General features: G+C 39.7%; 1 protein-coding gene across 4 annotated transcripts in view; it reads right to left on the reverse strand.

Annotated features, from left to right (window-relative positions):
- Positions 1–8,379: 8,379 nt before the first annotated feature.
- Positions 8,380–14,785, reverse strand: part of bmp3 (bone morphogenetic protein 3) — a 38,519-nt gene continuing 32,113 nt past the window's right edge. The window contains exons 2-3 of one of the 4 annotated variants that reach the window (XM_069926738.1): positions 13,799–14,703; positions 8,380–8,952 (exon numbers count right to left, since the gene is read on the reverse strand). In XM_069926738.1, coding sequence (XP_069782839.1) covers positions 8,926–8,952; positions 13,799–14,703 — 932 coding nt within the window. In that variant the 3' untranslated portion in view covers positions 8,380–8,925. Of the gene's footprint in view, positions 9,808–13,798; positions 14,704–14,785 lie in introns of all 4 variants that reach the window. The other 3 variants (XM_069926737.1, XM_069926734.1, XM_069926736.1) reach the window with 3 other exon arrangements.

Consider the following 14,785-nt stretch of genomic DNA (forward strand, 5'->3'; position numbering starts at 1 on the left):
ACCATGTTGTCAGATACTCCATCAAACTTCTACAGGGTGTGCTGTAGAAAGTACCCTGATGGCCTGGGTTGGTCATTCAGGTATCCAGAAACACTGAAGGCTGCAGAAGTTGGACCTCCAATCCACTGAAGGCATCTGTGTGAGATGCCGCCTCAAGAAGGCAGCCAACGCCATAAAAAACCCCCATCACCCTGGTCACAACCGCTGCTCGCTGCTGCCTCCCGGAAGAAGGTGCAGAAGCCGACGTTCAGCACCTCTAGATTCAAGGACAGTTTTATTTTCCACAGCAATCAGGCCAATGGAACTCCCCCCCACCTCCCCCCTCCCCGTCCGACCTTTAAAAATGACTCCAACACCACCCAAAGACCTGTCTGCATGATTGAAACCACTTTTTTTTCACTACAGTAATTGTGAATATTTATTAGAGCTTTTATATTTATTGCTTCTTCTGATAAGGTTAATTTAAAGAATACGACTAAGGTTGGATTTTATTTTACAAACATACCTCTTCAGTGGCAACAGTTCAGTGTATCTACACATTGCACTTATCAGCTCATTTCTATTTATTGTCTCCTTTGCTGTCTTGGCATATTGTGGTCATTTAAGTTATTCAATTGAAGTTGATGTGTCTGATATACCTATGTCGGTGCAGCAAGGAAGAATTTTGGTGCACCTGTACATTGCATTTGAGGCTGCTTGGTTGGCGCAATGCCGTTACAGCACCAGCGATCGGGACCGGGGTTTGAATCCCATGCTGTCTGTCAGGAGTTTGTACGTTCTGCCCTTGACTCTGGTTTCCTCCCACCGTTCAAAACATACTGGGGGTTTGGATAATTGGGTGTTACCGGGCTGTATGTCTAAATTTAATTTAAAAAAATTACTTATGTGCATGACAATAAGATCTCAACTTCATCCATTTTTTTGAAACAGCACCCCGAACTTTGAATACCACCCTGATACTTGGTGAAATTGAATTCAATAGAATGTGATAGTTTTGGGGCCTAACGCTATGAAAGGAGCTGGATTCTTGTTGTCAATGATAATGGCTTGAAGAAAGGAATTAAGACATTTCATTTTGCTTACATGTGTCCTCAGTGCCACACTCAGTGTATGAATTTTAATGGCTTCTGGGTGACTAACGATGACAAATAAATAATGCAAGGCAAATGTTGAGTTGCAGGACTATGCTCCCAGAGTTCATAGGTGTCTCAAATGCTTTTGTGCCGCCGGGGAGAGCCTCGTAGGAATGTTAGATAAGGAACTAAAGTACTGCAACCAGATACCAATAGAAGTCAGGCAGATAGCAATGATCATCAATGTTTTATCCATAAAGCAATAAAATAAACTACCTTTCAATGCGCGACGGCTTCAATAACCTTGTCAACTGGTAGGCAGTTTTGCAGTGGGCATGACATGCAATGTGGAAAATATTTCCAGGAATACACTCAACAAGTGCTTCAGTTCAGGGAGATTCATTAATCAGACCTTGACAAATCTTGCAGTAAATAGCCACTGGCACACCTCATCATGATTCCCAGTCCCCAGCTTCTTTCTTTCATAAGACTGAAGGCTTCCCTCACCTGGAAACTCTTCTCACAGGGAAAACATGATAATGACGGCAAACAATAAACACAATGATTTTCACCACTTCCCCTAGCAGGTACTGAAAGAAATCCCAAATGCGATCAACCACTGGAATTAATTTAGCCATTGCTTCATGGGAGCTACTGGCTGCACAGTGTAGAGGCCTGCAAAGAGTGAACCTTGCCTCCACCTTGAGTCTATCAATCAATGGAGGAATCACCCAATGACAGTAAAATGCATCATTAGAGCTGCTAAGAAAACAGGCAGGGTTCTCCGGAAAATGTATATAGTCATTGGTCACTCACCTCATCATATGCCGTTATTTGCAAATGAGCAGCTGTCGGCAAAATTTACAAATAAAGTCATTGGACTTTGGGATATCCAACAAACTGCAAAATTTCAGAGAACACTCTATTGTCTCTTTAAGCCCAGAGGTGAAAGATACAAAGACCATGCCCAAGACTTAAACGGACTACAAGTTGACTAATATCACATGGCAAGGTAAAGGGTAATGGAGATAAAGGGGGAAATTCTGCCACTGTCTCTCTGAAGAAGCATCCAAGTACACTTGAGACCTCAGGACTGTTTTTCTTATCGTCAATGAAAGTTAAATTCTTCAGATATAATTTTTGGAATAACTTTTATCAGTCTTCCCTGCCACATTCCAAAGAAGGAGCATTATTTGAAGGAGTAGACTTAAAATGTGCACAATGTTCCAAACAAGAATGCAGATGTGTACCACGATGCTGCCACAAAACACCGAATTTCATGACTTGTTCATGACAATAAATCCTGATTCTGATTAAAATTACTTGTTGAGATTTATGATCAAGTGATGCTGAAAATCCCAAAGTTTAACTAACCTTTTTGCTTTCAACTTAAATCAATTGCAATGAATCAGTGGTTTTCAAACTGCCCCCCTAAACTCACATTCCACTTTAATTATTTCCTATGCCATAGGTGTTCTGTGATTAGGAAGGGATTGCTTAAGGTGGTGAGTGGGAAGGGAAGGTTGAGAACTTCTGCTCCAGACTCAATTATTACTGAACCATTTTGCTTGAGAAAAATTGTAATTGGCCCATTTCCTTTGGAGTTATGAAATGGTGCACATAATGAGTCAATTAGGGACCATTAAAACAGTGGTTTTCAAACTTTTTCTTTTCACTCACATACCACCTTAAGCAATCCCTTACTAATGTTAAGAGCCCAAAGGAACCTGAAATCCAGCAGCAATAGATATTCACCACGACAAATGGTTATTTAAACAAAAGTTATTTTTAATTAACTTGAAAATAGAATCAAACTTTAACTTATATCTATACTTAACTAACCCAAATGAACCCCCTTCTAATTCTAAGCACAAGTGCATGTAATGTATGTGTAAATTTAAGAAAAGTTCTTTGGTTCACAGTTCAATCTCATTTCTCCTTCTTCCATGTTCTCTGGTTGCAGGAAATTCTTATACTGTGCACATAATTCAAATGTACAAAGTTCACCAGGCTTTGGTGCTCAAATTGTAAATGTTTACTGCTCAGGAAGGTTCTTGTATGGTTTGCAGAGAGAGATTTGTTGTTCTAGGATTTCCACAACTGAGGTACCACCATTAGGCACCTCAATGTCTTGCCGATGAAACTTGCCCCATCAGGGTTCTCCAGATGATAACCTCTTTCTTTCAGGCTATCACAGAGTTCCTTTCTGTCCTCTTACTCCAAGAGAAACATCAGACAGATAGCACTTCCAGCCATCCACTGCTCTGGAACTTTCTGTTTCAATAAGCTTCCTGGCTTGCACTGTTCAGCTGCTTTCAGTGTCACACGCACACTAGCTGAGAGGCTTGTCCTCTCTCTCTCTCTCTCTCTCTCTCTCTCTCTCTCTCTCTCTCTCTCTCTCTCTCTCTCTCCAACTGCCAGAAAGCCCACGTGACTCTCTCACTTGCAAAAACTCCCATCTTCTTTAGCAAAGCACGAGTTCTCTTGGTCAAGCTGTTGTCTTAGATAAACAAAACCCAGAAGTGACCTTTCTGTGAGCACACTGTAGGTACTTTTAAACAGGCAGTTTGTCTCCTCCAAACAATGGTCTATTCATGATGTCATTTCCATTAGCACCGACTTGTGAAATGTGCCTACCATTCTCCATTGATCCTGCAATGTTACTGAATATGAATTCTTCAGTATTTCAAATAAGATCTGTTTTAAAGTATGTAACCCACTAATCTTACCAAATTCCTCCCAATATTTATCCATTACACTAATCACAGAGCACCTATTGCATAGGGATTGCTTAAGGTGAAATGTGAGTTTCAGGGGGCAGTTTGAAAACCACTGCAATAAATGTTCAAATTAATATTTACAAATATTTTTCCTTTTATCTTTAGAAGTTAAGTTGGAAATTTGTGAAGGTATTTTAAGATCGGTACTCATGCATTTACTCATGTTAAAATTTATTTGATTCTTTATCCCAATTGATCCCATCCATTTCAATGCTAAAAAACAAGTCATATGGTGATGTAATTTAATATAATCATTAGACTTCAGGATGATACTAGGACTATTGCAACCTCTTAAATCAGCCAAGTAACAGGGAAAATATTCTAATTCAAATTTAGCTTATTCATATGAATGATAGCAGCATTATAAAATAATTGAATGGCTATTGTGATAAATACCTCACCCATAAACAGTGAAACCCCTGGTAGCCGCCACAAATGGGGATGGGTAGATGCTGGATATGAGACTCTCTCTTACAATACCTAACTAATACACCAGCAATAAGAATAAAAAGTTTAAAAGACAAGAGACCATGCAAAATGTAAACTAATTTGAAAAGAAATCAGTATAGTAGTCCTTAATTATGTAAAGTTCACTTTAATTTGGTAATTCCTGTAACTTAGAAAATCTAAATTTAAATTCGAACCCCGGTGGTTGGCGGTGCTCGCTCTTCTGTTAACTGTGTCGCCATCCCGAAGTTTGCAGATAAAGTCTTACTAATGCACTTAATAATATACCAATAAAGACTCTTTTTAATCAGAGTTAAGGTGACCACAGCGGCGAGCGGCATCAGCCAGCACTTCATCCTTTTTATTTAAACACTACTTGATACAAACTTTATTCAAACAGCGTACGAGCAAAGCACGACCAAGGCTGACTGAATATTCAGTCCTCTCTTCACCAAAGGTTTATGTGCTACTTCATGGAACATTTACTTTTACACTTTTTAAACATTTATTTTATTCTTATTCATTCTAATTACTTATTTATTCGTTCTCCTTGATGTCTTTTGCTGTTTGCTTGAGGTTACCAGCTGCTTGAGTTCCAGATAACAGGGGTTTTACTGCGATCCAAATAATTGAAGTCAAGGATACTTAGATTTTACTTCCTCTACATTGGACTCGATCATTTATGGATTGGAAGGCTCGCAAAGTGAAGAAAGAGTGTCTCAGGCATGCTCGTGCGCTTACTATTAGTGTAGCATTTGGATCTTGAGTGTAGCTGCAATCCTGCCCTGTTGACACATATTATCAAATCCCCAGTGTATTCATGGGAGGGTAAAACTGGAAGATGGAAATGACCTTTCAGATCAAGTGGATTGTCCCAAGTAAGGCTGGAAAGCTGATAGATCCAAGGGACAGAAAAATTGAAAGGAAACAAGCAGGTTTCTTAAACTGTGCCTGATTGCTCAGAGTTCTATTCCCAAGAAATGTAACAAGGAAATAAATAATAATGATTTTGTTAATTACATAACTAAATTTATTCATTTTCAAAGATTGTAAAGAAGGTTGCCACTTATGTAATAAAATACTATTAAACAAGGAAGCTCAGATATCAGTAGTGACATGCCCTTCACAGTTCCATTTCAGGTGCTTTGTCGTGTTCAGGGAACTAGAGGTCGTATTATTTACTCTCCTGTTGTCTTCAATAAACATTAATGCAACCAAGTATTGAAACTGCACAAAAAAGGGAAAGAATGTTTGCTGACAAACATAAAATAAATAAAAAAAAGGATTTTCAACAGGATTTCCTTCCATATACAAATATGTACCATTTTAAAACATATTGTACAATATTACATAGCAAAGAAATGTTTACAGGAAATTCTTTACAATTAAGTTTTGGTTTTAAAAAATTCTGCTCTTGTCCAAAGAAGCACACTTACCAAAGTATAAGAAATTGAAAATATACTGCAATATAATGTTAAAAACACACAAAAGCACTTAAGCAATACAAAGCTGTATGATTACCTCCATCATTAAACATTGTTTTATAACCAAAGTTAACAGTGGAATATTTATTACCTGTGATACTTATAATAACAAAAAAAATACTCTATTTAAAATAGAATTACTTTTGTTAAATTGGCAAGTTTGCTTCAGCTTTGAGAAAATAGAATGATACAGGGGCAAACTGATCACAGGTGCCCTTTTTAGTATCATAATCCATATATATATATATATATATATATATATAAATATTTATATATAAGAGATTTTTAAGTATAGAGAAAATCATGCTATTTGATTCATACTGGTTCAATATAATATAAGCTAATTGCTAAATCTGATGGGAGAAAAATAAAAAAACATTGTTCAATCAATTTGTTCTGATTTTGGACATTTAACATCTTTTGAGGCTACTCTGTGATTATTCTATAGACAAAACTAGTATTAAAATTACTCAATGCATTCAAATACATAACTATTTAAATAGTGAAAATATATTTGATTTTTTAAAAAAATCAATTGTAAAATTATATGGGTGATTACTTTTCTTAATTGATTCTAAAATATTTTCATCTACCAAAAACCTGATACTTGTATAGTTTCAGAAAGAAATAAAATTATTTACTGATATAAAATAAAGTGGTAAAAATAGTTAACATTAGATCTCAAGTTCATCTTTGGAATCAACATTGAGGCAAACTCACCCAATAAATATGCACTCTGGCATAAATAATATTTAAGGCGGTCTAACCCAAGAAAATAAGATAGTATCTCTATTGGACTATATGTCTCCTTATTAGGATGGCACAGTTGGTGTACCAGTTAGCACAATGCCTTTACAGCGCCAGTGATTGGGACCTGGTGTTCAAATCCTGCACTGTCCGTAAAGAGTTTGTACGTTCTCCCCGTGACTGCGTGGGTTTTCTCCAGGGGCTCCAGTTTCCTCCCACCATTCAAACCATACCGAGGGTGTAGGTTATTGGGGTGTAAATTGGGAGGGATGGACTCATAGGGCCGAATTGGCCTGTAGCAGTGCAGTGTGCATTTTTTAAAAATTAATTTTATTTAGATATTGATACTTTAAGGTCTCATTTTATTCAGGGATCAATGTTACTTATTCTAATTCCACTTGGTTTTAACTCCACATAAAAAAATTCTACAAATTTCCAAAGTTGATGGTGTCAAAAGACCTGCTTATATATTATCCCAGCTATGAATAACATTACTTTTTCTGTCATCTATTTCTATATTTGGACTGACAAGTGGAATGCGATGAGTTTCATAATTCACACTTTTTTAGTTTATTATCCCTTGAATTTATCTTTACACATAAAATAAATGATATATGACAGTGGTTTTAAGACAAAAGTGGAGCTCAAATTTAAATTCAATTCAGCAAAAATATCTGTAGAAATTATGAATCAGTGCCAAGAGTTTAATTAGCAGTGAAAGATGCAAAACACTCAGACTTGGAGATTTTAAATTCTTGCAAATGTAACTTGGTGATGTAGGTTGTGCTTTTGCAAGGTAAGGTTCGATAACATCAAACCTTGCGTGGCACAGTTAGCACAGTTTACCACAACGCTGTTACAGCGCCAGCGATCGGGACCAGGGTTCGAATCCCTATTGTCTGTAAGGAGTTTTTACGCTCTCCCATGTCTGCGTGGGTTTCCTCCAGGTGCTCCGGTTTCCTCCCACTGTTCAAAATGCACTGGGGGTTGTAGGTCAGTTGATTGTAATTCTGGGGTACGGGCTCGTGAGCCAAAATGGCTTGTTACCGTGCTGTACGTCTAAAATAAATAAGTCATTGGGACAACCCAAAGCTAAGCTCATCGCTTCTTTTCTGGTGAAATATTTAGAAATTCTACCAGTAGCTACATTTAAATTAGATTTATTTCTCCGTCATCTTCAACCTTACCTTGATGATAAAAGTCACAATTCTTTTATTCTTTAGAAGTACATTTATATGACCTCACATCAATATGTTCATTATTCAAATATAACTGCCTAAAAAAGACATTACAGCATGTGCAGTCAAACAATGAAGTCTGCGGATGCTGGGGTCAAGTGCAATATACAAATGTGCTCGAGAAACTCAGCAGGTCACCTGGCATCCACAGGAAGTGAAGGGTAACAAACATTTTGGGCTTGAGTCCTTCCACAGGTATCAAATCCTAATGAAAAATTCAGTCCCCGATCGTTGGTTACCTGGGTGCTGCGCGATCTACTGAGTTTCTTCCGCACATTTGTGTATTGACGCTGTAGCATATATTTAATTAATTGACATAATTTGACTTCAGAGTCCTACACCACTTTGTGTAGCCTGAATTAGAAGTGAGGTTTACATTATAACTCTATCTATCCCAATGCTCGGGACATTGGTAATCCAGGTTTTATGCATTATGGGATGCTATTCTAACTAATGGACCAATACACACTCAATTCACTTTTGTGAAGAAATTATAGCATTGTAAATTTTCAATAAGTTCAAAAGACAGCACAAGAATCAGGGTCCCAGTGGGTTTAAAAGTGTGGGAGCAGGATCAGCACTGAATGAGTCAGACAATGAACCACTGGGATTTTGAAACAAACAGATATGGGATTATCTGAGCTTTATTTTGTTAAAGTTTGTGCATAAATGTTTGGCTGAAACAATATTAAAGCTTTAATGACAAATAATAGAATGTGCAATCAAATTCCAAATAATTAACAGCTTTGACTGCTTTAACATAATTGACTCAGTGGACTAAGTGTGGAAGCAATTCCATCAACTACATTACTGCAACTTTGCACTGAAGTGTTCGATTCACTGACAAATCAGAGGACAAACTTCATCACTGCAGTTGATTTATTACCTCTCTCTTGTTTTTTTTTGCATCTAATATTAGGAAGGTCACCTCGGACGGAAAGAGAAATGTTACATTTGTTGTACTGCAGCAAATATTTGTCAATGCAGCAAAGATCCAGCGGCAGAATTCCTGGAGTTGTTTAATTTTCCCATTTATGTTTGCAGTGGGAACCTATGAATCATTTTAGCTCCGCTCATTACTAATGTTCCCTGATTTGCTGTAGGTTTACCTGGCCTGTATTTAGCAGGCTCCAGAAAACATCTTGCAACCATCTTGTCACCTCAAAGAACTGATTTTTCTTGTCTGTTTGAAGCAATAAAAAAACTGCTTAAAAATTATGCAATGTCTTCACGAATAAGCATTAAAGAGTTAACAATTAATGTTAAATAAAACATTGTGATCAGAGATTGTGAAGTTTTGCAAGGTATTTTAACAATAAACTGATTGTTTTTTTTCTGATAATACATTTGCATTGAGCCACATATTGTGTTGCATTTCAAATGAACAACTATTTAATCATTCTGCAATAAAATGCAAAGGTTTAATCAAAATGTTCATCACACTCTTATATTGGCTGCAAGAGGGAAGCAGTGAAAATTGGTGCATGGGAAAAGTTGAATTAATCATATGACAGCCATGAAACAGCATCAGTTGAAGTGCATTGGCAATTTCTATCAATTTGACTCGAAAAGCGTACTGTGGAAGAAATCCGTTTCAGAATCCTGAATTCTAGAGACAGGAGTCCTGGCCTCTCCACGTGCTGTTATTTTAGAAAGTTGCATCTTTGATGCAGGTTTTTAGGTTTAATCAAGGAAACGATAAATTATCTTTCAGATTTTTTTCCATGGCAAGGCACCATTGGGTTTTCAATTATTGGAAGACTTCCCATTTTCATTCAAAATGAAAAAGAAGAAAAAAACAATAAAGATATCTGCAGTGCAAACTCAAAAGTCAAAGCCTATTAAGTTATCTACAAGCACATGATTCCACTGTCATGTTCGGGTAAACTTTCAGGACAATATTTTTATTTTCATCAACAAACAGGATGCTTAATGATGACATCTTCTCGGGTACGCAGCATGGTTCGGGTATGCCTGGAATCACGCCCACTGCTCTCACTATACTCTGGATTGTAGCATGGTTGGAAGGTTTCAATGACTGAAAGAAAAATGGAAAAATAGGTTGCATAAACTGTTCTGAAAGCTTTATATGAATGTGAGTGCTCCTTAATTTCCAATTATTTAGTTGAATCAAGATTCAACTGAATGACACAATTTGTCCAAAGGTCCTTCCCCCAGCCTCAGTAGTCCAATCAACAAAAACATTGAGCAAACGTCAAAGTGCTGGGGAAACAAAGCAGGCCAGGCAGCATCAGCGAGGGAAAGGGACCGTCGACGTTTTACTGACGAAGTCGAGGGGAAACAGCCAGTACGAGGCCTTGGGGTGGAGTGGCGGGGCAGTAGTTGGCAAGCAACAGGTGGATCCAGGTAAGGAGATGTTGATTGACAGATGGTCATTTGGGGGAGGGGAGGGTGGGGATAGTCAGAGGTGGGGAGGTGACGCGGAGACAACAAAGGATGGCAGATCATGGCATCTGTTAAGTGGGAGAGGGAAAAAGAGACCCGTGGGAGAACGTGCGTCGTTTCAGCAGCATTTTGTCGTTTTGGCTCAGCTTGTGTTTGTCTCCAAAAACACACGTCAGAGTTCAGAAAGCAATTTGGATGGAAGTTTGCATTATTTGGTTGGATTGGGATTTGTTCAAGTTTGCAAATGAAGTATATGTGGTGTGAGGGCCTGGTTTACTGAAATATTGCCCAAGCCATATGGGGAAACAGTTCCTTCAATGGATTTCATGCGGATAGAAGATGATGTCATTTTACCTGTACTTTCCTCCATACTCTGCACTGCTCTATTTGGTTTATTTGGCCCCTCTCACACTGCTCCCATTTTGTCCTCTTTATACCTCTCTGCGTTCCCAATCTTGATGAAGCCGGTAATGTTAACTGCCTTTTACTTTCTACAGATGCTACATGACCTGAATGAAACATGAAAGTCTGCAGACGCTATGATTGTAGTAAAAACGCATTGAAGGAACTCAGCCGGTCTTTCGACGTCCTCACTTGGTCCATCTCCAGCAACATTCTCCCTTTCCTCAACCTCTCTGTCTCCAACTCAGGTGACAAACTCTCGACAGCCATCTTCTATAAACCCACCAACTCCCACAACTACCTCGACCACATCTCTTCCCACCCTATCCCCTGTAAGGATTCCATTCCATTCTCTCAATTCTTCTGTCTCCATCGCATTTGCACCCAGGATGAGGACTTCCACACCAGATCATCAGCGATGTCCTCCTTCTTCAAACAGTGTGGCTTTCCCTCTACCACCATCAACTTAGCGCTCACCCACATATCCTCCATTACCTGTGCATCTGCCCTGGCCCCCTCCACCCCACGTGCAACAAGGACAGGATTCCCCTTGTCCTCACCTAACATCCCACCAGCTTCTGCATCCAGCACATCCTCCTGTGCCACTTCTGCCACCTACTACGTAATTTCACAACTAAACTCATATTCCTCTCTCCTCCCCTCTCCGCCTTCCCCACCTATTGTCCCCTTCATACCTACCCCTGTGACTGCAGGAGATGCTCCACTTGCGCCCACACCTCCACCCTCACCGCCACTCGGGGCCCCAAACAGTCCTTCCAAGTGAAGCAACATTTCACTTGTGAATCTGCAGAGGTCATCTACTCCATCCGATGCTCCCCTTGTGATCTCCTCTACCTTGGAGAGACTGGATGCAGACTGGAAGATCGCTTTGTTGAGCACCTCGGCTCTGTGTGCCACAATAGCGTGGATCTCCCAGTGATCACCCATTTCAATTCCCCGCCCCACTCCCTTGCCGACATATCTGTCCATGCACTGCCAGATTGAGATCTCCCGCAAATTGGAGGAACAACACTTCATCTTCTGACGGGGCACCCTCCAACTGGATGGCATTAATATCTCTGGCTTTTGTTAAACCCCTCCCCCCTCCCCCATGATCTTCCCCCCAGTACTGTCTCCTTTTGCACAGACATAATCAATTCTCGCCTCTCCCTTTAACATATCCAGTTAACATCGGTCTGGACTCTTCGAAGAAAGACTCAGGCCTGAAACTTCTGCTCTATATCTTCATCTCCCATGGATGCTGAAAGGCCGGCTGAGTTCCTCCAGCACTCAGTATATTTTTATGCTACATGATCTGCTGAGTTTCTTCGGTGTATGATAATAGCGGGTCCTTGTCAAATGCAAAGACTCACTGCACTTGTTGGCCCCAATGGTTCATTTTGAAGGGCACTTTGCTCCGAGCTCTTGTATGTCCCATCAGTGGTGGAACAACCTGAAAGTGCGGTGCAGACTCGGATATCGTCTTCCTGCTGTGTGCAGTGCTGTGGAAGCTGCACAGTTAACATTGCATGCAGCATTGCGAGCGGGCAACGTGAGACAACTGCTACTTTCACAGCAGCAACTGAACTGTGCAGGGAAGGAGAGGAATTAAAGGGACACCTCGTGAACATCAGGAGATGTGGATTGGTAGGAAAATGGGATGAGATATTGGATGCTTCCATTCTTGATTTTTTTTTCAACCATGTTATGGGACCAGACTTTAGTAACAAGCACCTTAAATTACCATCTGCCTCATCAATTTAGGATATGGTCCCACTTTGTGGATCCTGCATCTGGAGGAATACCACCTTGTCCTATAAGGCAGAGTGCTTTGCCATGATGTGGTTAACAGGTGATAAACTACCAATATATAGATATACGTGTTTACGGGTGTGAGTCTTTCAGCTGTACTGCATGTGTCAAAGTGCAAAGGAGCAGATGCATTGGTTATGAGTCGTGATTGCGAGAAATTCTTTCCAGCTGAGAGTCATAAGGTTGGGGTTGAATGTGGGTGCCAGAGGCTAATGGTACAAATGGTAGGATAAGGGCAGCATAGATCAGCAACTCCACTGAACTTCTCACTGTATTTTGTCCTGGATTTCCCATCCTTCTGACAATATTTCTGGAGGGTCTCCTGAACCTTAAAGATACAGGACATTTCTCCTTCCCATCAGCTTTAATGAGGCTTATAAGGCATCCAAAAAAAAACCCATGGAGTCACATACTCCTGTTTTAAATTGTGCTTCTCAGTTTACCAAGATAGTCCTAACTGGCATCACTGCCAGAACCTGTTCAGGTCACAATGCACATTCTTTTTCAATCTCACATAGAATTAAACAGGGCTATAAAGCCTTTACTGAGACTAGCTGTACATAATGGAGGACTCCTCTTGAAGTGAGCAGTGGGTGCTGGCTGGACTCGTTCATCGAGATTACTGGGTTGTACCAAAGAAGGTTATCAATTGGTAAAAATGCATCTTGAAATCTCCATGCACATTTCCAGGAGGGACTGAATATTGTCCACCTCGGTTATCCATACAGTTTGCAGATTGCACCATTTTTCAGTTTGCTGAAAATTAGCACAGCTTTACCTCGCAATCTCAACATGCTCTTTTTGAAATTTCATCTCTGCTCTCAAATAATCAAGGTATTAACTTATTCAAAATAAATAGGTTAATCCTCCTATCAAAAGAGCATTGAAACAAATTAGGTAGAAATAGTTGAAGCCAGTGGTTCTCAACCTTTTTCTTTCCACTCACATCCCACTTGAAGTAATCCCTATGCCATCAGTGCTCTCTGATAAGTAAGGGATTGCTTCAAGTGGGATTTGGGTGGGAAGAAAAAGTTTGAAAACCACTGTTTAATTGTACCTCATTGACTCGTTATGTGCATGGTTTCATAACTCCAAAGGAAATGGGTCAATGACAATTTTTTCTCCAGCAAAATATTTCAGTAACAATTGAGTCTCAACCTTTCCTTGCCACCCACATCCCACTTGAACCAATCCCTTACTAATCACAGAGCATCGATGGCATAGGGATTGCTTCAGGTGGGATGTGAGTGGAAAAATAAAGGTTGAGAACCACTGGTTTTGCCAACTATACATTAGAATGATTCCTATGCACCCCTTATTAAATGATTACATAGAGGCAGTAGTATGTGCTGAGATCAAAGTATGCCAGGAAAGAGAGTGGTAAGCCAATGCAAAAATTAGGCACGCACCTTTAGCATAGGGAACTGGCAAGCACCTGCACAATAATAGGCATCAAAAGACTTGGGGGAGATTATCCACTCACTCCATCCAATATCTGCAAAATCCACTTTCAGATAGCGGCGGGCACAATTTCTGGGCTCATTCCATTGTCTCCGTCTTGCTTTCCTCAGCGTTTGCTTATCGAACTGTAGAGTTTGCGATTTCTGTCTGTTCCCCTTCCTCTGCTTTCCCTTCCTCTGCTGGTCTGTTGGCCGGGAATGCAGCTTTTTATAAGGCTTCCTTGTCTCCCATGCATCAGCTTCATTGTACCGATACTCTTCTCCAGGTAATTCATTGTTATGCAAAGGCATGAGTAAGTTAGTGGACCGTTTTCTCCTTTTCTCGAATGTTCTGTTTGTAGCACTGATCCCCAAATGCTGAATTTTGGTAACAATTGATGCCCGATGTTGCTGAAGAGCATTTGCCAAACTGTCCAGTTCTGAAATTGCAGAATAATTGGCAAACACCAATATATAGGGTGGAAGCTTTGAAAGAAATTGCTTCCATAAGGTTGGACCAGGTGACATGATCTCGATTCCAATCAACAGGTTATCATTTGACTTGGCCCTGTTAACAACGCGTGTAATGTCTTTCCACTGCCAAGAGAGAAAGTCTCGATATAAAGTGGATGTGCTTATAACGTAATGGCCCAAAATTCTGGAATTATTGTTGATAATGCCAAAAACCCAAATGGAAAGATTAATGTTGACTTGTTTTCTGTGAAAGCGATAATTGCATCCATGTAGGTAAGGGCACATCCTGGTATTGTTTACCAAGCCATCTATGTCATAATGTAAAGTGGCAGACAAAATGTCTTCTGATTTTGCGAGAGAGGTCAGATTAAATATCTGCAGCTGTTTACCACCAATCCACCCTATAATTGCAACAGAACAAGAAAATATCAAATTTCTGGTAATGTTGAAACATGCACATTATGTTATTACTTTTCATTAACA

This window comes from Narcine bancroftii, chromosome 3 (assembly GCF_036971445.1).
Source record: "Narcine bancroftii isolate sNarBan1 chromosome 3, sNarBan1.hap1, whole genome shotgun sequence".
Lineage (NCBI taxonomy): Eukaryota > Metazoa > Chordata > Chondrichthyes > Torpediniformes > Narcinidae > Narcine > Narcine bancroftii.